Source organism: Ipomoea nil, unplaced genomic scaffold (genome assembly GCF_001879475.1).
Source record: "Ipomoea nil cultivar Tokyo-kokei standard unplaced genomic scaffold, Asagao_1.1 scaffold1509, whole genome shotgun sequence".
In the NCBI taxonomy this organism is placed as follows: domain Eukaryota; kingdom Viridiplantae; phylum Streptophyta; class Magnoliopsida; order Solanales; family Convolvulaceae; genus Ipomoea; species Ipomoea nil.
The window spans coordinates 1,914,308-1,939,491 of NW_017617937.1; the positions used below are offsets into that span (position 1 = coordinate 1,914,308).

Sequence of the window (25,184 nt, forward strand, 5' to 3'; positions counted from 1 at the left end):
TGGTACTTTTAAAAGTATCTTTTACCAATTATAAATATAATTTTTTTTCATTTGTTTATTTTTGTTAAATATACTACTCTGTATATCTTAATTTGTTTTTACAATGAACTATATTGATTAAAAGTTTATTAATTATCCTTGATTCCTTCCTAAAGTTAAAATGTATTAATAAAAAAATGATTCAAATCTCCAAAATGTAATTAAAATACAAATATTTATTATTGTTGTTGGCTTGTTGCATTTATGAAATTCATACTTTTATTTTATTTTTCATACGAGTTTCTTTCATTTATTGTTTTGAAGATTATAATGTTCAAAGTTTTTAATGAAACGACTTGTTAAGCGATTTTACATATTTTGTAATTTTTTTTAATAGATTCAATCAACTTACTTCAAGATGAATTCTAATTAAATATTTATAACAAATCTTGATAGAAAGTCTCCGTTATTGATTGACACTGATATCTCTTGGATTGAGTACTATTCAAAGAGTTAGCTTTAAAAGAAGTTTTACTAGTGGCGCACATTCGGATAATAGTGGCAGATTTTTTTGTAAATAAAAAAAATTAAAATTTGAAAATTTAATACTAAATTTTTATATTTAGTAATATTTTTTCTAATTATGCATAACAAGTATATATATATATATATATATATATATATATATATGGCCTAACCTGACCTTGCTATATTACTATATTAGCCATTAATTTACATATAAATTATGTATAAAAGATATATATAAATCATTTTATAAAATATAATATATCAAAATTTTCACTCCATGCAACTAAATTTTAGATATAATTATATAAATTGCAACTTTTTGATTTTTTAAATCAATAAATCCAATAAGACACACAATTTATCTTGGGGCATTTAATACATAATCTAAAACCATATCTAAGATATCTAACTCGTCCGACATGTCAATTTTTTATTATATTTCTTTCTGGGAAAATAATAGTGGATACATGACATAAATTCTCATTAATTCTGTACAACTTCATCATCAATAGTTGACAGCTATAGCTAAATTGACATAGCCAGTATAGTTAAATGTTTTAATGGTTTACAAAAATGTTTTCATTATAAAATAAAATAATATTTTAATATTTTTACAAAATGTCATTGCTGGTCCAATCGCTGCGTATAATAGTTTACTTTTTCACTATTCGATAATATATAATTTCATTAAACTTTTAAATTACTTGCAAATTGCAAATAATAAAACTAAATATTTCATGACTCAATGAATCCGCATAAATTCAAACTGTTCAAACTATAGAACATAACTAAAAAGATAAACTAGACAAATATAAGATCAAGAAACTCCCAACATCAACAAATGAGCGATGAGTCAAAGTAAAATCTAAAGATTATTTAATTGCTAAATTAAATCAACGGACTTATGGTTAAAATAGTTTTGAGTTTTGTTATCATATATAAAATTTGTAGTATATGATTATAACTTTTTGTAAATATTGGTAACACATTATTGATTTAAATGCCAAAGTTAGCAAAATATCATCATAATCTGATTTCATCAATTGATTTAAATGCCAAGTTAGCAAAATATCATCTTAATCTGATTTCATCATATCCACCTTCTAATGTTGTAATATTATTTTTTTTTTTTGAAAGTAATGTTGTAATATTATTTGGTTGACTTTAAAAAAAAAGTTTTTTTTTTTTTTTAAATGCTACTGACTCTATTATAATGTAGTATCTCTCATCCACTGAGAGACGAACCCACAACCTCTCATATGAGAGTCCAACCTTGGTGTCATTAGACACCGAAGTTTTGGCAAAAAGTATTTAAATACGAACTAGTTTTTTACTTTTGGTGAAGCCAACTAGTTCATGAACATCGCACATGTAACGTAAACCACACTAGGATACTCTGTGCAATAGGCTTGACCAAAAATGTGTTGGTAATAATTAATTGAACTTGTAAGTTGTAACCTTCAAGTACATATAAGGATCATAGTTTAACCACTCAACCATTCAACCATTTTTTTTAAAAATAATAGTAATAATAATAAATAGTGTGAACACGAGGAGTCAATGAGTATATCTAGGGGGGAGGGGGGAGGGGGGAGGGGGGAGGGTAGTATAATTTTCTAATAAGAGCCAACACGGTTGCTCTATTGGTTTTTAGGTGGTAAATCTTTTATAATGGATATGACATAAAATGAAGTTCTGGTTGCCGCAATATAAGAATTTCGATCATCGTTTTATAAGAATGCTTCATTATGGACACTCGCATTTGTTTGCTACTGATAAGTCCATAAGTAATTGTGATTTATCTTTTTACAAATTTTTTTAATGTTACTGACTCTATTACATTGTAGTATCTGTTCAAACATACTTTCTCAACCTAATGAAGCACACAGAGTCAACAACGTCTCTACTGAAGCTCAATTTCATGACCTCACACATGAAAGATGTCACTACATGCCATTTGAGCACAATTTTATTCTTTCCAAAAAAAATATTATGTGCGGACTGAAATTTTTAGACGAGGGATTTCGCCTTGTATGTAGAAAGAATTTTCTAAGGGACAATTATAAGGAAAATCTTTGGAAATCATATGTGGTGGGATGTGAATGTGATGATTTAATATGGAAGTGAATATTGGCATGATGATGATGAGCATGATGTGTTAAAAGATTCCATCATTCCATGCATGTAAATATGGAAAGAAAGACCCATCATGGCTTGAACGATAGATATATGATAGATAGATAGATGGATGGATGGGTAATCATTACCGATGGACTCATGATGGCAACGCCTCTTCCCCTCGCTAATCCTCCTTTTAAAAGTGTGTAGAGAGAGAGAGAAAAAACTCATAAATAAATAAATAAATAATACCCACAGGCCAGTAGGCCATAGCACCCGCAGCCACAGCCGCCATTTCTCCTTAATTACCTTCCTTTTCGCGCCCATTATTAACCTTAATCTAATTACTAATTTTTTCCTTAATTAAATGCCTCTGCCACTACTCCACGCACTGCCCTATACGAAATATGAACGGGCATCCAAATGCCTCTAGGAAGGGGCTTCCAAAAAAGTATTTGCACATAAAGCATTCTTTAAGAAAAAAAGTTTATTAGAAAATTTTCGTGGGAAAAAAGAGTGTTGTTTGGTTCAATGAAATCATGACTTATTGTTACATTAATTAATATTTTTGGGTGTAATTTAAATTTCAATATGATCAAACACTTAATACGGTTAAGTACAATATAGATAGAGTAGCATTTTTAGTTATCAATTAAAATCATTATGTAAATAAATCTTTTAAATAGTATAAAAATGACTGATTTTGTTATTACACAAGTGTAGTTATTTGAGAACAATCTCACTAAATTATAACTACAATGTTCTAAATTCATTCCCGGTTAATTTATTAGCCTTTTTTTAATGCTATCTTTTGCCAGCTAAGGTCAAAAAGTTGCGAGTTTTATTAGCCTTTATTAGCCTTTTTCCATGCCATCTTTTGCCAGATAAGGTAAAAAAGAAGGTCAAAAAGTTGCGAGTTTAATTTATTAGCCTTTTTTCATGCCATCTTTTGCCCGTTATGGTCAAAAAGTTGCGTGTTTAATTTAAATTTTAATTTTTTTTTGAATGCTACTGATTCTATTGAGGTCACTATATATCATCTGCGCACAAGGTGTTTGGCTTAAATTTTAGTTAATACCAAAATGTCTGCCAATTATTAAAATAAGGATTAGAAGTGTTTTAATAGTTTTGGGGGCGTTTGTATAATTTCCCGAAAACTGTGGGGACTCCATGGAAGAAAGAGAACCTGGGCACAAAAATAGGAAGCGACAAGGGAAGTTGAAGAAGGAGGTGAGGATGTTTTGTGTAAATACTTGCAAATGAAGAGCTACTTAAAATAATAATGATCCTTAACAGATGCTAAGTGCGGTAATTAGATTAGGAGGGGATTATAAATAGCCTTAGATCATCATACCTTTAATGACCGTCGAGTTCTGTTTTTCTTTTCTTCCAGCGCTTATATGAAATAATGAAAAGAGAAAATCATGGCTTGAGATTTCTCAGTTCTCGATAGGATTTCCAGTCTATTCTGTTCTTCTATCTTCAACTACACGTTAATTTCCCGTCATTTCTTGAAAAAGCTGCAATCTTTCTCCTTCCCCTGTGCTATATAAACCCTTCAACAGTCCACGTTTCTAATCACTCTGTTCTGCTCTGCTCTCACTCACCATAGCTTCCAGAGTATATATAGTTTGAGGATCAAAATTTGGGAAGGAGATGGTGGCGGCGGCGGTGGTGGTGGTGCGAGATTACGACCCCAAGAACGACTGTAGGGCGGTGGAGGAGGTGGAGAGAATATGCGAAGTCGGCCCCGGCGGCAAACTCTCCATATTCACTGACCTCTTGGGTGACCCAATTTGCAGAGTTAGAAACTCCCCCGTTTATCAAATGCTGGTAAGCAAAGCTAAAGCTGTAATCTTGAATGCGTTGTTCATCGGCCGACCATGCTCTGTTTCAATTCTCATCGTTTGTTTTCGGTAATGATCAGGTTGCCGAGGTGGTTGTGCAAAAAGACGGCGGCGAATGGAGGGAGATTGTCGGGATGATCAGAGGCTGCATAAAGACTGTGACTTGCGGGAAGAAAATGTCCAGAAATAACGGAAAGACCGGTCTTCCTCTCCCGATTTACGCCAAAGTTGCTTATATCCTGGGCCTTCGCGTCTCTCCTTTTCACCGGTACTGTATATATACATATATATTTATATTTATTTTAGTTGTATGTATATGTATATGTATATGTCATGTAATATAAAAATCATTCTTTTTCTTCTTGTTCTTCTTGTTAGTGATGGGTATTTATTTTGGTTACAGGAGAATGGGAATTGGGTTGAAACTGGTGATGAAAATGGAGGAATGGTTCAGAGAAAATGGCGCCGAGTATTCATACATGGCCACCGAAAACGACAATCAGGCTTCTATTAATCTCTTCACTCATAAATGCGGCTACTCGAACTTTCGGAGACCGTCGATTCTGGTTCAGCCCGTGTTCGCTCACCGAGTTGGCGTTTCGAGCCGAGTTACTATCATAAAGCTGAGTCCCGGCGACGCGGAGGTGTTGTACCGGAGGAGGTTCTCGACGACGGAGTTTTTTCCGCGGGACATCGATTCCATTTTGCGGAATAATCTGAGTCTGGGGACGTTTCTGGCGGTGCCGAAGGGGCGGTACACGGCGGAGACGTGGCCGGGGGCGGAGGAGTTTCTGGCGGACCCGCCGGAGTCGTGGGCGGTGCTGAGCGTGTGGAACTCGATGGAGCTGTTCAAGCTGGAGGTGCGCGGCGCGTCGATGAAGCTGCGCGGGTTCGCGAAGACGACGCGGGTTTTGGACCGGGCTTTCCCGTGGCTGCATTTGCCGTCGGTGCCGGAGGTTTTCAGGCCGTTTGGGCTGCATTTTCTGTATGGGCTGGGCGGAGAAGGCCCATTATCGGTGAAGTTCATCACGGCCCTCTGCGGCTTCGCCCACAACCTGGCCAAGGACCGCGGCTGCGGCGTGGTGGCCACGGAGGTCTCCGCCGCCGATCCGCTCAGCTTAGGGATCCCCCACTGGAAACGGCTATCGTGCGCCGACGATTTGTGGTGCATTAAACGGCTAGGGGAATACTACAGTGACGGCTCTGTCGGTGATTGGACTAAGTCACAAGCTGGTCTCTCCATTTTTGTTGATCCCAGAGAAGTCTAAGTGGCCCATCTTCTGTTCTTGGAACAACATCGCCAAAATCTAATTTAGAGGTTTAATAATTCAAAAAAAAAAAAATCTAGAAGAAAGCTTGTCTTTTTGTAGATCATCTCTTTTCTCTTCTTACCTTTTTTCATGTTTTAGTGTTATTAAATTAACGTTGTTTAGTCACCTTCTACCTTTTCTTTTCTTGGCCGGGGAAGATTTTGTCTCGGGGAAACAAGTGAAAATAGAAGTTAAGGAAAATCTCTTTGAGCCCTTTTAGTCCTTTGCTTTTGAGGCCCTTTGTAAATGGGGTGGAATATCCCCTTTTTCCTTTTCTTTATTGTAAATAGATTTCTCCTTTTTATACTTTTTTCCTTTCTATATTACCTATTTCAAGAACAAATTGAACTATAAGTTTCTCTCGTCATTCTTAAAAAATGGTAATCAATTCAGTAGACCTCAATTTGACACGTGAATGTGGAGCACGAGCGTGGGGTCGAGTGAGGGGGGTGTCCATAGAAGGATGAGGATGTAGGAAGGTGGTACAGTGTAATGAAATGATGGGTTGGTTATATACTCTTTTTTGTTGTGAAGTTGTGTGTTTAGGTTGGTGTACATGTATGTTTTTGTGAAAGATAAAGAATCCTTGTTCCTTAGCGAAAACAAATCGGCAAAAAGGATTTGTTTTGTAGGTATTGCGTGCTTACATCCTAAAGGAGAGGACGTGGGGTTGGGGGATGGATGGGAATATCAATTCAATCTCATATGACAATAATAATGTAATGTTAGTTTTATGTTAATCACAAAAACTTATTTGTTTTTGTTTAGCAGTAATGGTGATCAGGAACATTGCTTACCACTTGTTTTTGGTAGTTTTAGGAGTGATTGGTAAATAGCTTGTAGCTAATAACTGATAATAGATTGGGTTAGAGCATCCACGATAGATGTTATTTGGGTGTAATTGTCAGTCAAAAAAATTTGAATGGAGTTATTTGAAAATGTGGGGTGGAGTTATTTCACTTGTAAAGGGTGGTAGAAATGTAGAATTATGGAGCCACCATGTGAGAGATAATTTTTTTCCCTTTTTTCTTTCTCATGCGTTAAAGTTGCTTGTCAGCTTTTTCCATTTTTTCCATTTTTCTTTCTTCTCTTCGTTTATTCTCTTTCCTTGTAAGTTCATAAAAAACCGTGAATGATCCCATACTGATATTGATGCTCTAAATGAGTTTGATTAGTTGATAACATTAAGTGATCGTAGAAAGATATTTGTTAAATTAGTTGTTAGATGATAGCTGATTACCAGCAAAATAATTATTTTTATTAGCTTTTTGAATTTTAGCATTTTGAAGCAATAAGCTGTTACAAAAAACTAATTAATCAAACACTTATATTGATTATTTAACTAAATCAAACAATTAATAATAATTAAATAAATTAAAATTAATTTATAAGCTAATTATGTTACTAAAAAGGGCGTTATTATTATTATAATTTTTTATTTTTTTTTTGGCTTTATGTACCAGGCGATTCTGCATTCCATTTTTCTTTTCCTTTCCATTTGAGATAGATTGCGATGTTAATGGAACACAATACACTACTTTTGCAGCAACCATCTTTTGATGGATATACCAATCAAACCCCACCCACATCTATCTCTCCCATCCCCAAATCTTAATCATTACAATAATACGCTAATTATACTCACAAGATCGAATTTTAGATACTCATCCTAACTTGTATACGTATAGTAAGTGTTTCAGTAGTGTGACTTGTTATTTAGGGTGACGGGTTTATGTTGTTCGGTTACAAAAATTTTATATAATTGTTATAGGTGTTATTAATCACGAGATTAACTGATTGTGGGGGTTAATTGGGTGCACCATTTGGGTCACCTTTAAGTCTTCATCATGCTCCATAAAAAGAATGTGCAATTGAGCAATCAATAGCCTCTTTTTTACACCTCTTGTGGCAAAATGAATGCAGCTAGTGATCAATGATTGTTGTGGGGTTTCACTTCGGTTATCATTGTTGTTTAGGACCAATCATCATCTCTTCCGTCCAAATAAATCAAGTTTAGTTTTTTTTTTTTTTTTTTGAATGCAAATCAAGTTTAGTTTAGATTAACTAAGATTTAATTTCTTCAAATATCGTAAATAAAATAATCAATGTCAATATATAGTGACACTGCACACTTATTTGTTCTGCGTCCTTTCGTCTTTAATACGTGACAAGTCACAAGTTGTCTGTCATCGCTCTCTATTTGAAGGAGAGTACATATATATTAAACTTTGTAAAGTCTTTACAATTATAATAGCTTAACTTCATATTATAAGATATATTTAGCAAATACCGATATGACCGCAGAATATTACAAATCATAATACCCCAAAAAATCATCATTGTTTAGGTACGATTTCTAAATGGATGGTGTCTTCTCAAAAGTGCTCTTCTCTTGAAGTACAATTTGCTTCTCTTGTCAACCATAGCATGAATACACATTATAATTGGGAACGATCATCCGGATAAAAATCTATAGTCACTAAGGGTATACTATACATTGGATAAATCTCATTTATGTGTAGTAGCTTAGGAAAATTAAACTACATTGAAAATAATAACAATGTGAGACGAATTCGATCGAGAAAGACAGACAAAAATTAGAATTATGATCTTTTCATACGAGAATTATGCACTACTCATTCAACCACCTCTTTTGGGCATTCACATGATGCAGCTAGTATAATATAATCCATACCAAAATTACTCTTACTCACTGTATATAGTATATACGATGTTGACCCATTAGCTTGACATGAAAATAACATATTTCTCTTTCTAAGATCATGTGAATTGTGAAGGTAAAGCTATGGTGGTAGATTGGTTGAGAGGGAAAATAAGTGTGACTAGAAATATTTATGCAATTATACATAAAAAATTATTGAATAGGGGTTTAAAAATATATAATTTTTTTTTCTTTAAATTGTATCATTTACTATCAGCATTTGTGCAATCAAATAATTAAACTTATATATAGTATCATATGTGATTGTATATTATACACAAGATAATGGTGTTGATTGACATTGTAAAATATATATATATATATATATATATATATATATATATATATATATACTAAACAAATAAGAAGTCAATAATTTGAATGGACAATTGTTAGAAATTCTGTCTGGTTGATCAACAGGTCACTAATAATAGTTTAATTAAACCAAACAAAAGAACTCATAGACGGATAATGTGCCATATATATCCCATGAAACACTAAGGACACTTTTTGGCTTAATGAAGAGGGAACACAAGTCTTGTCCCATAATTTTAGGTTAAAAAGACAAGGTGTTAGGCATATTTTGACCTTGAATTGCCTAACTACACCTAGCTAAATAGTTACCATAATTAATATTAAACTAAGCTAATCTCGAGCTCTGCATCCCCTTTTTCTTTGGTTTAATTTATGTAAAATTTTCAACTTTATGCTCTTACCAATATTGACCTACCCACCATTCCACCAATGGTGGTCATAAAAATCATTGTCTACAACCTACATAATATTTTTGGATAACGAAGAAAATTCGTAATTATTATTTGAAAGTATACATTAAATAAATTTAATTCTTATGTAATAACTTACAATAAAGACTGTTTGTGACAGTTGTCTAACTCATTACAGGTGTCTACCGTTCAACAAGTGAAAACCTTAGGTACCAAAAAAAAGATTAAAAAAAGAAGAAGAAGAGAAAACCCTGTGCGGCGGGTTTCACCAAAAGGGTTGAAAAGATCTAAACTCGTAATGTTCTAGTAAAATAATCATGTTTCAATTACTTGACCACTCTTCCAGAGCTACCTCATCACATGATATGGGGTTTTAGGTAAGGGAAGTTGGGGAGAAAATAACAGTGATTTCATTAATCAAAAATAGGTTGGAATGTTGACTGGACTTAAAATCTCCAAAAGAATACATTTTTTTCTTGAATTGAAAGGATTTTTTCCTTCACCTTTAGAGACAACTTTGGAGGGATTATGGAAAAAATATTTTACTACGACCTACAATTGACTATTCCACTGTCATCATCGGTCCATCAAGTCAATTTGCTTCCAGTATTTTGATTACAAGATTTTTTGGTATGCTATGTATGAATTTCATCGCAAACAAATACTCTGTGCAACAGGGTTGCCCAAGAAGATCGGTGTTGCCAATCAAACTCGTAATTTTTCGGTATGAAAAATCATACTCTACCCTTTTAACCACCCAATTTTCAAAAATTCATCATACTTAAACCACATATAGTAGGTCGTTTGATACTATATGAAGTGTTTTCCCCCCATTTAGGATGCACTAGGACTACACATATCGTTACTAATCCTATTCGTGCTGAGTTTTAAAGTAGATATATGTTCGTAAGAGTTATTTCCATTTTTGGTCCTAGATTTATAGGTGACAATCCACTTTAAGTCATTTTTTATTAGAACATCCATTTTTTGGTTCTAGTATTATTGTGACATGATCATTTTTTGTCCTTTAGGGTATTTCGGTCTTCAATTACGAGTTTTTCAAAAAAATAAACATAAAAAATATAGCGGTTCAACGTACTTTGTATAAAAATAGATTGAAATGTCTTTGTATTTAACGAAATTTCAATGATTTTGTTGGATGAGGATTAAGAATGGTCATGCCACAATATAATACTAGGACTAAATGAAGATGTTCTAATAAAAAATGATTAAAAATAGACTATTACCTATAAATCTAGAACCAAAAATAAAATTAACTCAGATTCGTAAAGCTCGAACCAGATACTTCTATTTAAATTAGAAAAAACCAACAATATTTCATCTACACCTATATGTAGTGTTGTTGAAATACAAAAATGTGAAAATAATTGATATGGTGGGCTGGTGGCATTCATGAAGGTACTTTAAGTTGTGACATGGATCAATTTAGTGGTCACTTTCAACACATCTGATCATGTTCTAATGAGAATATCAAACCTAAATTTCTAGTGGGGGATGAGGGTGGACTAATCATCCATCTTATCATTATTTTTTAGATTAAAAATATAGGATCTGTACGTGGCATGCCACGTTGCAATACAACATGGATCACTTTATGGATGGACAATTGCATGCTTCATACATTGTGGGATAATATCAACTTTTTAATTCTACTTATTTTCTTTTAATTCTTTTTGTTTTGTTTAATATAAATTTTATCTACCGATATTAAATTAAATAATAAATATTTTAATTTTAAATAATATGAATAAACCTTTATTAGGAATTGAATGAACCGAATAACATTCATGTGATTCAGTATGGTAGATATTTAAGTACTTTATATAAATATATAAGTGCATTAAATTTGAGTGTTATCTATATTTATGCAAAGAAAAATAACTTGTGGTTTTATAAATTACACAAATTTGAGTGTTATCTATATTTATGCAAAGAAAAATAACTTGTGGTTTTATAAATTACACAAGTATATTCCTATTTAAATCGAGACAATCAAAGTATTATTATTTTAGAAAATATTACCAAATATTCCAAGTTCAACTTCCAAAGGGATCGAGTGATATATTAACTTTCTTAGTTTGAGTCAGTCAACTATGAGTAACTTAGACTGGTTTATCTTCTTGTGATTCTTTAATTTATCGGTTAAGGTCACAAAGCGAGATTTACCTAATGCACGCTCTTATATAGTGAGTAGTGACTATGGGTTTATATCGTCACTCAAAAAAAAAAATTCTAAATACAACGAATAAGCTCAATATAAATACAGACAAACTCAACCATTATGGGCAACTCAACTGGTCATAGAGGTGAAAAGTTGGAAGAATGACCGTCTCACCAGCGGCAGTGTGGGAGCAACCTCTCAAAGTGAGGGGGACTCCTTGTGCGCAGTAAGAAAAGATCAGTTGAGTTACCACGATTTACATCCTCCCAAATGCTCTGTTGGGTTGGGGTATGGGACCCTTAGGGTTGGAGTTCAACCTTTTGGAAGAATAAATACAGACAAACTCATATTAAAAAATATACCTAGTAATACATAAACTCACTACCGTAATACTTACAAAAATATTATTAGATTTTTAAAATTAATTTTTAACATTCGATCATCTTAGTTCTTAGATAAACGAATGAGATTAAATCAGTAACTATGCTAAGATATGATTGGGTCTCCCATGTTTTAGTTCATGGGCCTTATTTTGAAAATTTGTGACCCGAGGGTTTTGAGTCTCTCAGTGCTGTATTATTTAATTGGGCCGGATTAATAAAATTGTGACCCGATTCCTATAGGTTTATTGTTATTGGATTGTACCGTTTAAAGAGCGCCGGAAATCCGAACCGACTTTATCTCCGGTGCCGATAACCTATACGTCGTAGTAAAAATCAAAGGTTTGAGTTCTTTTGTTTATTGACTTCTTCTCCGGGAGGGCAGATTTCTGGGCGAAAATTTACTCAGAGGGTAATTGTTTGAAGATTAAACTCCTAACAGAGATGGATCCTAGATACGCAGGAGAAACGCTAAAGTAATTGTCGAATTTGAAGGGTTTATCGTTTACTGTTTATCTCACAGTGCATTTGCTTTACTCTCGTTTTTTTCACGGTTAGGGTTAATCTTTGATGTCTGATCTTCTGATGATGATATTCTGTGGTGTGGTGCAGACATTTAGAGAAGGAATACGAGCTCCTTATGGAAGCCTATAATTCCATGTCGCACGAATTGCATACGCTTCAGGTTTTGCTCAAAATCTCTTAGTTATCTTGTGATTCCATTTTTGTAACACTGTTTTATCTTTGTAATTTTCAGTAAGTAATCTTGTTAATCTATGCAGTTAGTTTATTTCCTAATCACATTTTGATTATTGACTTCATTGCTAAGAACCGTATGCTTGCTGATAGGATAGGGGAAGAGAAGAAATTCACTGTTTTGGGTGTATATACTCTGCTCAAATCTCAACCAATCAGTTGTTTAGAAAAGATTGAACATTTTAGAGGCTGTATGCACTTTGTGTTCTTTGTTCTGGTTCTATGCAAAGCTTGTAATGCTTAAAATTGTTTCTTTTGGACTCTTTGAATAATTGAATCTACCCTTTGATGGTGTCTTAAGATTTTGCTTACAACGTATATTGACTAAGGTTGAGTGTTTGAGTTAAAGAAATGGATTTCCTAAATCAAGGAATAAATGCCAGCAACAATGTTTTGGATGGTTTTTTGCATTTTCTTTGAGCCTTTCTGATATGGTGTAAGCAGAGTAATAACGCTGTCATTTGCATGATATTTGCGGTCATAAGTTGCCTCTGGTCTTCTTCAATATCTATGTAATTATCTTCATTTGCATGATATTTTTAGGTTGAGGAAGAAATGCTGATGCGCAAGTTCTATGAACTCATGACTGCTCGTGGTCAAACTGAAAACGTATGCTCAGAGCTCTTAGCACTACTTTTTTCCTTTTTCCCCTTTGAAGTTTCAACTTGTCAGTCTGCCTAATAGTAGTCTATATAATTGTTTATACTATGAATATTAACGCATGTTGCTTTGTAGACCATAAGCCAACAAAATCATTATTTTGGATCGGGGTTGAACAAACTTAGCAACTGTATATCATCAAACATAATATATGCCTCACTATCAGTATGACCACACCAAATAGCAATGTCAATGCCTTAGGTTACCAAATACCAAATCAAACCTATTCATTTTCTTTTTCTGGTAGTGCACAACTCTATTATATGATATTAGAACTTTCACTTTGCACTTCTTACCAAAATGGACCAATCCCGTCAATTTATTATTATTTTTTTTACTTCTTTCTTCAAAGAATTGCTTGTTTGATGCTATTTCCGAAAATTGCATGATTTATTAGATTAAACTAGCAACTTATAAGATGAAATTTTTGGTTATTAGTATGAATACCAATCCTGCATCATATTGATTATACTTTCACATACTTTGGTTCGACTTTTATACAGTCTAATGGTCCCTCTGCTTTATTTCTACAGAAAGCAGCGGATAATGATGGCATGGATAACCAACCAACAGGAGGGTGCTGAAAGAGCTTTAGTCAGTGTGAGGAGTGATGAGCAGTAATGCTGCTGCAATGGTGCATTTGATACATCTATCTTTTCATTTTGGATCTGTAAATTTTGTAGTCTTATCAACATTGCATATTGAGATTTGCTGTTATGGAAGTAATTCTTTGTTCTTGTGTTTTTCAAATAACCATCCTTTTAAATTCGAGGTGGCTCTGTCCTTAGTACCGTCAACTCTTATTTCCACTATTGTCCACGTTGTACCTCGAACAACTTCAAAAAACCCTTAAAATGTATATGATTATACTCGGTATAGAAGACACTAGTGTCTATTGATACCTTAGAATTTTTCTATTTGTATATTCACACTGATTTTGATTCTAGTCAGTTCATTTGAAGTAGGAGAAAAAAATAAAAAGCAATAGCAGAGTTAGAAAATTTGGGCAGCTTTGTAGGAAAACCAAACTTTGAAAATCTACCTGCTTTTAGTTGAAGTAGGAAGTTTAAATATTGATTAGATGACACCCTAACATCATCATTATTATTAACTACTACTACTACTAGCACTATTGGCTTGCGTGTTTTTCACTGGGATTTGAATTTATAACCTCTCATTTAAAAGAGTCAGTTATGCTGTTTGACCACAAAGTCTTTGACTGTATCCACACTATTACTAAAAAATGAATCTATATTGGGTTCATTTAATTTACTTTTTGCTGGGCCAGGCTATCCGGCCCAGAAAACTGAAAAATATGACCAATGATTTCTGATGTGGTACATAGTGGAACATTTCGGGGCAGAAAATAAATTATGAACATTCAATATGTAAATTGTGTATTCGGATTCACCTTGCAAGGTTGACCTGGATTCATGGTATAACTTTCACTTACAATGAACAATGATAATGTCTTCTGCATTCATATATCGTATTGCTTTAACATGCCTATGGTAACAGTTTTGTTATATGCGGCAATATATTATTATAATGTAAAATTTCACAAAATTAGTTAACGAACTACATAAATTGCTATTAAACACTCTACTTTATATATATATATATATATATATATATATATATATATATATATATATATATATATATATATAGTACTACTATGTAATATCTGTCCATATACAAAGATTCAATGTTCCCACTAAGGTTCAGATGTGTGATCCCCCTATTTAGAAAAACTACTGTCATATCGCTTGACCACAAAATCATTTTTTATGTCCCGTAAATTAAAATAACTAAATTCCACAAAATTATTTTTGTTTTTGGTAATAAAGATCATTTTCATAATAGTTGTTTAGCCTCTAAAGTCACGATGCCACTGTAATTTTCACATCTAATCTAATCACAATATTTAGCTTTCAGTAATGATACTATAATGATGTCTACTGCAGTCCATTAATTACGTTTACACATAGGATCCTTTTTTTCCTCAATAATAATTAAAATGTTGTGTAACAGTAGTAGATCGCCGACAAATTTGTTCTGATCCATCGCATGTTTTCCAGGTAGGACCTAAAATTACCTGGCCAAGTTGATTGAATTATTGGCTTTGTAACAATAAACTTTCAAGTTCTATTATTAATAGAGTGATTATTGGTCTTATTAGTTTAAACTTATTATTTATGTGTAATTAAGTTGATTTATCTTATTATTGTCTTTTACCAATTAAAATTACAAGGCAGAATATATCTAGTGCATACTTTTAAAAATAATTACAGATTTTCCTCCTTACTCAAAATTAAAGCTAATCCAAATTCATTTTGGACTCGTATAATTAAGCTAACATCACATGACTCATACTGCGTGACTCCCTAACTATTATTTGTTGTTCCCTAGTTATTTGTTACAGAATAATTAATCGCTGTTTATTATTAATCATGTAATTTGATGTGTTAATTAGTCGTTTGTAGTGTTGTATTCATTGTATTAAGATTTGTTTTTGGGGTTACAAAAAAAGCTTCTATTATGATGATTTGTTTACACGTCAAACCATTATTAGTAATTACTCTCACCAATACAATTTTATATATTTGATTCGATTAACGAGACTTAATTGAGATACTTATAATTTTGTTTTTTTTTTTTTAAGTAAAATCAAGGAATAGATGAATGTAAAAGTTTTTAAACAAAGTCAGGAAGAACAGATTCTCAATACAAAATTTTGGCCTGAGAGTATTAATAAAATATAATTTAATTGTTTTACAATATTAAGCTTAGTATTAGTATATAAAATTTATATATTTATTAATTACATTTAAAGTACTCTTAAACATTAAAAATTAAATTTAAAAATAATGAAAAAATATTCATGAAAATGAGCAAAGAAAAAATGTTGGTTTGACCCATTAATAAGAAACATGACTGATAAAATGGGACAAATGAAGTCAATGAATAGACTATAAAGTGAAAGTTTACATGCATCAATGGCCTCTACATCGACATTTGATGAGTGAATAGCTTTCACTTTGGACTTTTCTCAATTTCCTTTGAGCACTATCATGCACTAGGTAGTGTTCTTCTTGTAGCCCTTTCTTGCCACACAGTTAGCTCAAATAATATCAACCCCTTCTCGTATGGAAAATTAATCTGGTCAGTACTTTGTCCCTTAATTGAGTCGGTCCGGTGCGAACAGAGATCAGTTGAAGCATAGAAATGGACTTAAAGGTGACTCCTACAGTTAGAACCTACTAAGGACACCTCGTGGTTTGATAAAAAAAAATGATAATAATAGGCCCTTAATTTAAGCTAAAACTCTAATTTCTCAACAAAAGTTAATTAGTTCAAAAATATAAAAATTGACCCCAACTCAATATTTTGTAGAGTCAATATAGATCATATCAATATTCATGCAAAGATAGTAAGATACACGGGGAAAATACTAATCATATTTTAATTTTAAGGTCAACACAAGTATCTTTAATTTTATACCAAATACAAACACATAGTTATGTTTAGTTGCATCGAGCACTATTCAGTATTTTTTTTGAATGCGAGCACTATTCAGTATGAATAAGCTAGTATTGAAGTATCAAGTATTCATGTGTGACCCAAGTAACATACACAATTGTTTCTAATAAAAAAACACAAGATGTAGTTAAGGAAGCATAAGAAGTTTGTCGTTCTCTCGAGATTGGGAATTATGATACGTAATATGCAATAACAAGTAACTAGTCACTAGCTTTGGGAAATTAACAAGAAGCTAAGCAGACATAGACAAAATAGAACAAACACATATAAACAAGAGATTATCACGAAATAAAAGAAATAGGGCTCAAGTCATAGAGAAAAATCTACTAGATGCAATCAAACCTATAGGATTAGGGGATAACACATAACCGGGGAATTGATAGGATGCAAATAGCAATTCTAGTCTAAAAACCACTCTCGTGATCATCTAAACAAGAATTAAGACTAGGAATTTCTCACTCTCATGACGCATCTAAATCCCCCAATTTCTCCTATTTTCATGGTGGAAAATAGGGATTATGCAAGGAGTGTCTTAGAATCTTGACCCAACTCGCATTGTGGCCAAGAATCCACCAAAAACATGCTAATGAATGTGGCCAATCAAACATTAATATTCCTTCATAATCTTAGAGAACCCTAGGTTAGGCATATCTACCTTTACGCAATAATCACAAATAAAGCATCTAAATAGATAATACAACCCTAACCCAAGCCCCTAAACTAATTACTCACACATATTAAGCATAACATAGCAACAACACAAGTAATAAACATAAATATTGCAAAGGAATGAGATAAAAAAAATGAGAACTTATCTATTGAAAATGAGAGATTCTTAAAATCCTAGCTTCAAATCCATGATTAAAAGCGTCCAAAATGTTGTAGAACATAAATCTAAGCATAACCTAACCTAAAAACACAAAAAGAAGTGAAAGATATAAACTAGGGTTTGTCTAGGGTCAAACCGGAGTAGAAATGGGTGAAAACAAGCTTAAATAGTGAACAAGGGATAGTTACACGATATGGGACATGGGCGTGTAGGCGCTTGTGTGAAAAATAGTAAGAAAATTACTTTGGAGAGTTGTGGTGCCCATGCTAAGACATGGGCGTGTATGCATTCGTGTAGCCACCCATGTGCATTTTGGCAAAATGACTTCGTTGGTTTCTTTGACGATTTTAACATCAAAATTAGGTTTGATGGTCTTCATGAAAGTTGTAGCCTTTGAATTTTCTTTTCAATGGTGCAAGAATCACTTGATTTAGACAAGTCTATACTTAGATATGGTCAAAATACTGAGCAGTGATCATGCCGTGCAAGAATTTCAACTTTTTGATATTTTGCCCTACTTTTACCTTTGTTTGTCCAAATGATCAAAAATATTGAAAACACCATTTTTTTTGGCTCTCTTGAAAGTATTTTAGTCATCTCCTTAGCTTCATATTGGCTCCCATACTCTTTTGTCTACTTTACTTCCAAATTTGCTATTGAATTGCTCTTTTTTGCATCCAAAGCTTTCCAACTCATTACTTCTGATAGATAAGTGTTCCTAGAAGCAAAATAACACACATAAGCCATAATACACATGAAGTTTGAAAAAATTCACGAATAAAATGATTTAAATAAGAGGTGAAAATATGAACAATAAAACACTTACCAACGTAACTAAAAAATCTCTTTAATTTTATTATTTTACCATTCAACTAAAGTAGTAAATTAAAGTATTGTTTTATGTATCTCGAGCAGTGTAAATAAGCAATTGGATTTGAAGATGTATAATATAAGAAGATAAGCTAAAGATGATTAACAATGATCATGTTACACTAATGATGAGAAAAACAATAATAATTTGGCGTAATTATAAAGAGCACTGATTTCCTTGTGAAAGTAATTATGATGACAACAGAGGGGAAAAAATTATAATTTTGAGAAATGATAATAATTGGTGAGATGTATGTGTAGTTGCCATTATAAATGGCCTGCCTGCCTTTAGAAGATGAGATGGGTGTGCATTCTCCATGCCTTCTTTCCAACCACTCCCAATACCAATCTTTTTTTTTTCTTTTTCTTTTTCGGGTGTACCCAGATTCCTACTGTCGGACACAATAATTAATTCTTTCGTTGAATTGTAGACATACTTTTTGAGTGGGACAACTGGTCTAGGATTCCCATCTCCTCTCTAATTTTAAATTCTAATAAAAATGAGTTCTAAGATTCTTTAATATTGGTAGATTTAGTTCATGCATCTCTAATTTTAGTATGATTTAGTATTGTGATGAATATTAGGTTTTGGTATGACTCAATCAAATAATATTGGTAGATTTAGTTCATACAGAAATTCAAACTTGGCAATCTTAGTGTGATGGTGGCAATGTTAGTTAATGCTAATTAACACTGAAAATAATAAATAAAATTTGGTAGGTAAGGAAGTAATCGTAAGAATAGTATTTGCATTGAGCAAATGAATTATATTCTTTAGTATTCGATCAGATTCAAGATAAGCAGGTTGTGTGTCAATATAGTACGACACTCACGTTATTTATACATGATCACGACAGTTATTTGTAAATGTCACTTGGCCACTAATTCTAAGTCTTACGGGCTTAGGATTATTTGTAAATGTCACTCGATCACTTGGTTTATACATAATCACTATACATGATCGGTAACTTTCTTGACAACAAGCATATACTTATCGGTCTGCATTCCAAATAAAACTCTGCAGGCTAATTCAATGTATCAACCAACTCCATAATTGAACTGAATGTGTTAGGATCTTTGCCAATTAACCCATTATTACTAGCTAGCTCTCTTGCTCCTGAATTGTGAAGTTAGTGATCGAACTGGAGTAATTGTGTCTGAGTTCAAACTCGATCTATATAGAGTCTCGACTCTATGCAAGGCCAACCTTGTGCCTAGTTGAGTCCATACCACAGTTAAACTCACACTTTGCTTGATTCTATGATTATGGTTGAATCTATGCCATGGTATGCACATGCTAACAATATTAAATGCTATTGAACATATTATAAAACGATAGATAAATACGTCATCTCAGTATTATTGATTTAATATTTATGTCTAAAAGCTCTTGAATATATCGAAAAATACCTTAATATAAATATTACTAATTTTACATATTTTACCTTAATTCCGTTTTTAAACATTTATACTTGTTACTTACAAGTTATAAACACCTAATTTACCTTCAAAGCTAATTGTTTTAGCCTTCAAAAATGTAGTTACTTTTACATTTTAAAATTAACGATTTAAAAAAAAAAAAAAAAAAAAAGCTTACTATTGTAAGAGAAGTAAAAAATACCGAGTAAATTTTATCAATCCCATCCTATTAACTATTAAGCAAGTGAGAATAAAGAAAATAAAACATTTTAGAAAAACGTTGGTTAGAGTTGACGAACTATTTAACGACAATAATAAGCCAAGGCTAGAAGCATGTCTCCCACCGTTCCGCCTCGGTTACGGTGCAAAAATAAAGCATATTAAGAAACATTTTTTAAAAAAATTTAAATAAGATATTTTGGACAAAAAGTACTTAAACGTGTTCCTTTTATCATTGACTTGACGCTTTACAGGATGGACTATGGAGTCTGGAAATTTACATACTTCCCACTCCCCAGCCGGATGAGAATAAAAAGAAATTATTTATTTTTGATAATAATATTTTTACTTTTATTTTTTAAAAAAAACACACATAATTCTTTACAAGATAGTAGTATCTTTATTATACTTTTTTTTATTTTTTAACACAAAAAATCAATGCTCCCACCACCAAAGTTCGATTCTATTACAATCCAGTTGGAATGTACAGATATGCCAAGTGAAATTATTTAATTTTTGGTAATAACATTTTTATTTTTAGTTATTAATTTAAAATTTTAATTATGACAATTATATTAGATTCAATCTAAATAGTTAAGTCTAAAAAGTCAAGTCCATCATAGAAAGCTTAAACTGAAGGCAAAGACTAAGAATTTGGAGGTAAATTGAAGATTGACCTTAAGGTCGACATTGGCACAGACTCGAACATGTGAGCTTGGACAACGGGCCTGTGAAATGCATAGTCAAACATGGTCGATAGGAACACTTTTAGTTTGCTCGGGAAGCATTTGAATCATGCGAATTGTTGTTAGATGTTAAAAATCTTTTATAAATAGTTAAAACTTTGTCTAGTTAAATACACACAATCCTTTCATTTTCGATTAATTAATTCATATTGCAATTTTAATTATTTTTATTAAATTAAAAAAAAAGTATATTTTATGATAAGTGAAACACATAGTTTTAGTTTGAGAAAATGGAATACAAAGGTGGCTTAATGGTGAAGTCATTTAGATCTTGCAGCTTAGAGAAGCTTCTTTTTGCTGTCTTCTTTCTCCCTCTACCTCGGTAAGGATTTTCTAGAACAAAAGCCATAGATGAATTTTACAGGTGGAAAGAACAACACAAGAAGCGCACAATGAGAGCTCATCATCATCTTCGCATGAATTTGTTTCTTCTTGTTGTGTCGTCGTTGGTGGTCGTAGAGTCCACCGGAGCTCAGATCACAGTTCAGAGTTCCAACGGCGAAGAAAAACATAGAAGAAGAGTTTTGCATCAGCCGCTGCTTCCGGCGGTGGCGCCGCAAGGCTCCGACTTCTTTCCGCCGGAAAGTCCCGCGTTATCTACCCCAGACCCGCCGTTCTTCCCGGAAAAGCCTAATCAGAGCCCACAGCAGCCGTCGGCGTCGGTTCAGCCCAACCATTCATCGGTGTCGTCGAACCCGGTTTTGCCGCAGCAATCCCGGCCGGTAAAGAAAGTGGCCATTGCGATTTCGGTCGGGATTGTCACGCTGGGAATGTTTTCTGCGTTGGCGTTTTACATCTACAAGCACCGCCTGAAACACCCGGACGAAACCCAGAAGCTGGTGGGCGGCAGTTCTCGGAGAATCAACGAGGAATCAGGAATGCCGCCGCCGTCGACTTTTCTGTACATTGGAACGGTGGAGCCGCGTCCTCCGGTAAGTGACAACAACTGGGCAAACCGGTCGCCTTACCGGAAGTTAAAATCCGATCGGTATAGGCCGAGCCCTGACCTGCAGCCACTCCCGCCGTTGAGCAAGCCGCAGCCGCCGCCCGATATAAATTCCCCGCCGGCGATGACGTCCTCCGACGAAGAGAGCCAGGACACTGCGTTCTACACGCTGCAAGGCTCATCTGTCAGCAATGAAGAAGGCTTCTATACTCCCATTTCCCAGCAGACTAAAAGGAGAACTTCTCCAAGATCACGCCTTTCCGCTTCATCGCCGGATGTACGGCCGGCAATCATACCGCCGATTAAGAAACCGCCGGATCCTCCACGGCCGTTGCAGCCGCTTCCACAGGAGCCGCCGGTGCGCAATGACAGACCGGCAATACCTTTCATTTTCGTCCCCAAAACGGCGAAATTCTCATCCCCACTGTTAACCAGCCAACCCAAACAAATGTCAAGAATTCCATCTCCCCCTCCTCCTCCTCCTCCTCCTCCTCCTCCGCCGCCGCCGCCGCCACCACTGTCGCTGACACGGAAATTGGGTGGTTCCCAAACAAATCTCCCGCCATTGGCTAGCCATCAAACGGAAAAGCAGGATTCAAGAACTCCCAGTCCCAAAACAACCCCGCAGAGCGAAAAGAAAAGCGGCTCCGGGCAGACAGACAGAAGTACAGCCTCGTCGGAAAGATGTGATTCCGATGAAATGGATGGATCAAAACCCAAGCTGAAACCATTGCACTGGGACAAAGTACAAGCACCATCTGATCGAGCCACAGTCTGGGACCAGCTAAAACCAAGCTCCTTCCAGTAAGTAGTCATGGTAAAAAAATTATTCGACATGTCCTGAGCAGACTAAGAGACACATTTTAAGCTCGTACCATATTTAGACTAATCCTGTTCACATCAGACCGACAAGGGACAATTGGTTCGTGAGAGATAAATTGTCGGGCCGATGACGTAAAATTAAGCCTTAAATGTCACAATTTTAGAGTTTTACCCTCTAGTGAGGTAACTCGGATACTAGACATTGATCATTTCACTTAATAGGAGTCACCTTAATTTACTCATTCACAATTCTGTCTGAGTGTTCGGTACCTAACAAAGACTTGTATCTGCAGAGTGAATGAGGATATGATGGAGTCACTTTTTGGATGCAATTCTGCAAATTCAGCTCCCAAAGAAGTCACCAGGAAATCAGCACTGCCTCCAGTTGAGCAGGAGCATAGAATACTGGACCCAAAGAAGTCACAAAACATAGCTATACTGTTGAGAGCTCAAAATGTAACAAAAGAAGAGGTTTCTGAAGCACTTCTAGATGGTTTGTATATCTCTCCGAATCCCACATTAAAAAATTAGAGAAAAAAATATCAGATTACTGAATTCAATCTTTTAGTGCGGTTTAACAAAGGTCCAAACTTTAAAATTGGCACATTAGATACCAAGTCCTCCTGTATTTCTTCCACTTCATAATGCATTGGGGTTGCAGGAAATCCAGAAGGGCTGGGTCCTGAGCTTCTGGAGACTTTGGTGAAGATGGCTCCAACAAAGGAGGAAGAAATAAAGCTCAGAGCCTACAAAAATGACACCTCAAAGTTAGGATCTGCAGAGGGGTTCCTGAAAGCAGTTCTTGATGTACCATTTGCCTTCAAAAGAGTGGAAGCAATGTTGTACCAAGCTAATTTTGATTCAGAAGTGAACTACTTGAGGAATTCCTTCCAAACCCTTGAGGTAATAACAATAACAATTCTATTCCAAATTTCCAATTGATCAAATGCATTCATCTATAGTCATTGGCTTCCATTGTTTTCACCAGAATGCGAGCAAAGAATTGAAGAACAGTCGATTGTTCCTCAAACTCTTGGAAGCGGTGCTAAGGACAGGAAACCGGATGAATGTTGGCACGAGCCGCGGTGATGCCAAAGCGTTCAAACTAGAGACTCTCTTGAAATTGGTGGACATAAAAGGAACAGATGGGAAGACAACTTTGCTCCATTTTGTGGTCCAAGAGATTATTAGGTCAGAAGGAACGGGTTCCGGTCCTATCAATGAAAACAGAACAAATACGAGAATCAAAGATGACGATCTCAAGAGGAAAGAGCTGCAGGTTGTTGCAGGCTTAAGCCGGGAGCTTGGCAACGTGAAAAAAGCAGCAGGGATGGACTCAGACGTCCTACATAGTTACGTGTCTAGGCTCGAAACGGGACTAGAAAACGTTAGGTTGGTTTTGCAGTTTGAGAAACAAGGCATGGAGGGAAAATTCTTCGACTCAATCAAACTGTTCCTTAAAGAATCCGAGGAAGACATGTTTAGGATTAAAGGTGAGGAGAAAAAGGCCTTATCCATGGTGAAGGAAGTGACAGAATATTTCCATGGCAATGCTGCATCAGAGGAACCCCACCCTCTCAGAATCTTCATAATCGTAAGGGATTTCTTATCCATACTGGATAATGTCTGCAAAGATGTTGGGAGGATGCATGACAGAACAGTGATTGGCTCTGCAAGACCATTTAGAACCCCAACAGCTACATCACTGCCAGTTTTCAGCAAATATAATGTTCAACAACATAATTGAAGCTCGGGGCAAGTATATCGATGAAATCACATGTAAATGGTGCATAAAACAATCCTTACATGGATGCTTGATGACAGCAATTTCTGCAGGAGCAGGATGGCAAATTCAAGAATTTTTCGGGTAAAATTTCGTGCTAGTGAACAAGGAAAGAAAGTCCCATGCTTTGAATCAGCCTGCTCCAGCACCAACATGAAATAACATGTTGGAAACTGTAAAGATTTGCGAGTCCAGAGAGATCAAATAGCATAGGAAAACAAGAACAAGATGCAGCATCCTTGGATTAAATGTTGAACATATTTAAACACAGACATGCACAGTGAACAAATCCCAGTGAAAGAGACTTTTTTTTTTTTTTTTTTTCTCTACAATCAAACCTAGGTAGCACAATCTATTTCACTTGTATACATAGTAGAAACAAAAATGGCACAATACTAGGCATCATAAGACTATAACATTAATTTGTTTTTGCAAGATTAAGAAATTCTTTCTTCTCCTTATATTTTTACTTATGAACACATGATAACAGCTAGTTGAGAAAGATATTCATTTTCACTTCTATAATGATCTTAAAACTGTTCAGTGGTTTAAAGAGAGAATGACAAAAGGAATAAATTGCATTAAGCAAAGTAAAGCATCCATTTTTCCCCCTGTTTTATGCTAATAAAGTAAGCCCATTAAGAAGGAAAACCAAGAAATCTACGACTGCCAAATGACTGTTAAAATGCCTCAGCGAGAATGTGTACCTTCACAGTTTGAGTTGAAATTGAAGAAACAAAATCATGATATAATAATGGCCAGAATAACTCCATAAAAGAGAGATAAAGAGTAGATAAACT

General features: G+C 34.3%; 2 protein-coding genes and 1 long non-coding RNA gene across 4 annotated transcripts; all 3 read left to right on the forward strand.

Annotated features, from left to right (window-relative positions):
- The first annotated feature begins 3,870 nt into the window (after positions 1-3,870).
- On the forward strand, positions 3,871-6,089 carry LOC109189171 (probable N-acetyltransferase HLS1). Its single transcript, XM_019339949.1, has 3 exons — positions 3,871-4,458; positions 4,553-4,740; positions 4,876-6,089. The coding sequence occupies exons 1-3, from the start codon at positions 4,282-4,284 to the stop codon at positions 5,738-5,740; spliced, it is 1,230 nt and encodes a 409-aa protein (XP_019195494.1). The 5' UTR covers positions 3,871-4,281; the 3' UTR covers positions 5,741-6,089.
- A 6,068-nt stretch (positions 6,090-12,157) lies between these two features.
- LOC109189174 lies at positions 12,158-13,957 on the forward strand. The gene is made up of 4 exons (XR_002055553.1): positions 12,158-12,267; positions 12,404-12,476; positions 13,091-13,156; positions 13,741-13,957. It is a non-coding gene; the product is annotated as an uncharacterized LOC109189174 (long non-coding RNA).
- Positions 13,958-21,081: 7,124 nt separating this feature from the next.
- Positions 21,082-24,850, forward strand: LOC109189170 (formin-like protein 6). 2 transcript variants are annotated; one of them, XM_019339948.1, is made up of 5 exons: positions 21,082-21,293; positions 21,324-22,583; positions 22,895-23,094; positions 23,263-23,504; positions 23,590-24,850. In XM_019339948.1, the coding sequence occupies exons 1-5, from the start codon at positions 21,226-21,228 to the stop codon at positions 24,346-24,348; spliced, it is 2,529 nt and encodes an 842-aa protein (XP_019195493.1). In that variant the 5' UTR covers positions 21,082-21,225; the 3' UTR covers positions 24,349-24,850. The 2 variants fall into 2 exon arrangements, with proteins under 2 accessions (XP_019195493.1, XP_019195492.1); XM_019339947.1 differs by having other exon boundaries at positions 21,082-22,583.
- Positions 24,851-25,184: the final 334 nt, after the last annotated feature.

Excerpts from the sequence above, each read along its gene's own strand:
- LOC109189170 (XM_019339947.1), top strand. The coding sequence starts at position 21,226 with ATGAGAGCTCATCATCATCTTCGCATGAATTTGTTTCTTCTTGTTGTG. Across the intron at positions 22,584-22,894 it reads CTAAAACCAAGCTCCTTCCA|AGTGAATGAGGATATGATGG; the intron begins GTAAGTAGTCAT and ends TTGTATCTGCAG. Across the intron at positions 23,095-23,262 it reads TTCTGAAGCACTTCTAGATG|GAAATCCAGAAGGGCTGGGT; the intron begins GTTTGTATATCT and ends TTGGGGTTGCAG.
- LOC109189171 (XM_019339949.1), top strand. The coding sequence starts at position 4,282 with ATGGTGGCGGCGGCGGTGGTGGTGGTGCGAGATTACGACCCCAAGAAC. Across the intron at positions 4,459-4,552 it reads CCCCCGTTTATCAAATGCTG|GTTGCCGAGGTGGTTGTGCA; the intron begins GTAAGCAAAGCT and ends GGTAATGATCAG. Across the intron at positions 4,741-4,875 it reads CGCGTCTCTCCTTTTCACCG|GAGAATGGGAATTGGGTTGA; the intron begins GTACTGTATATA and ends TTTTGGTTACAG.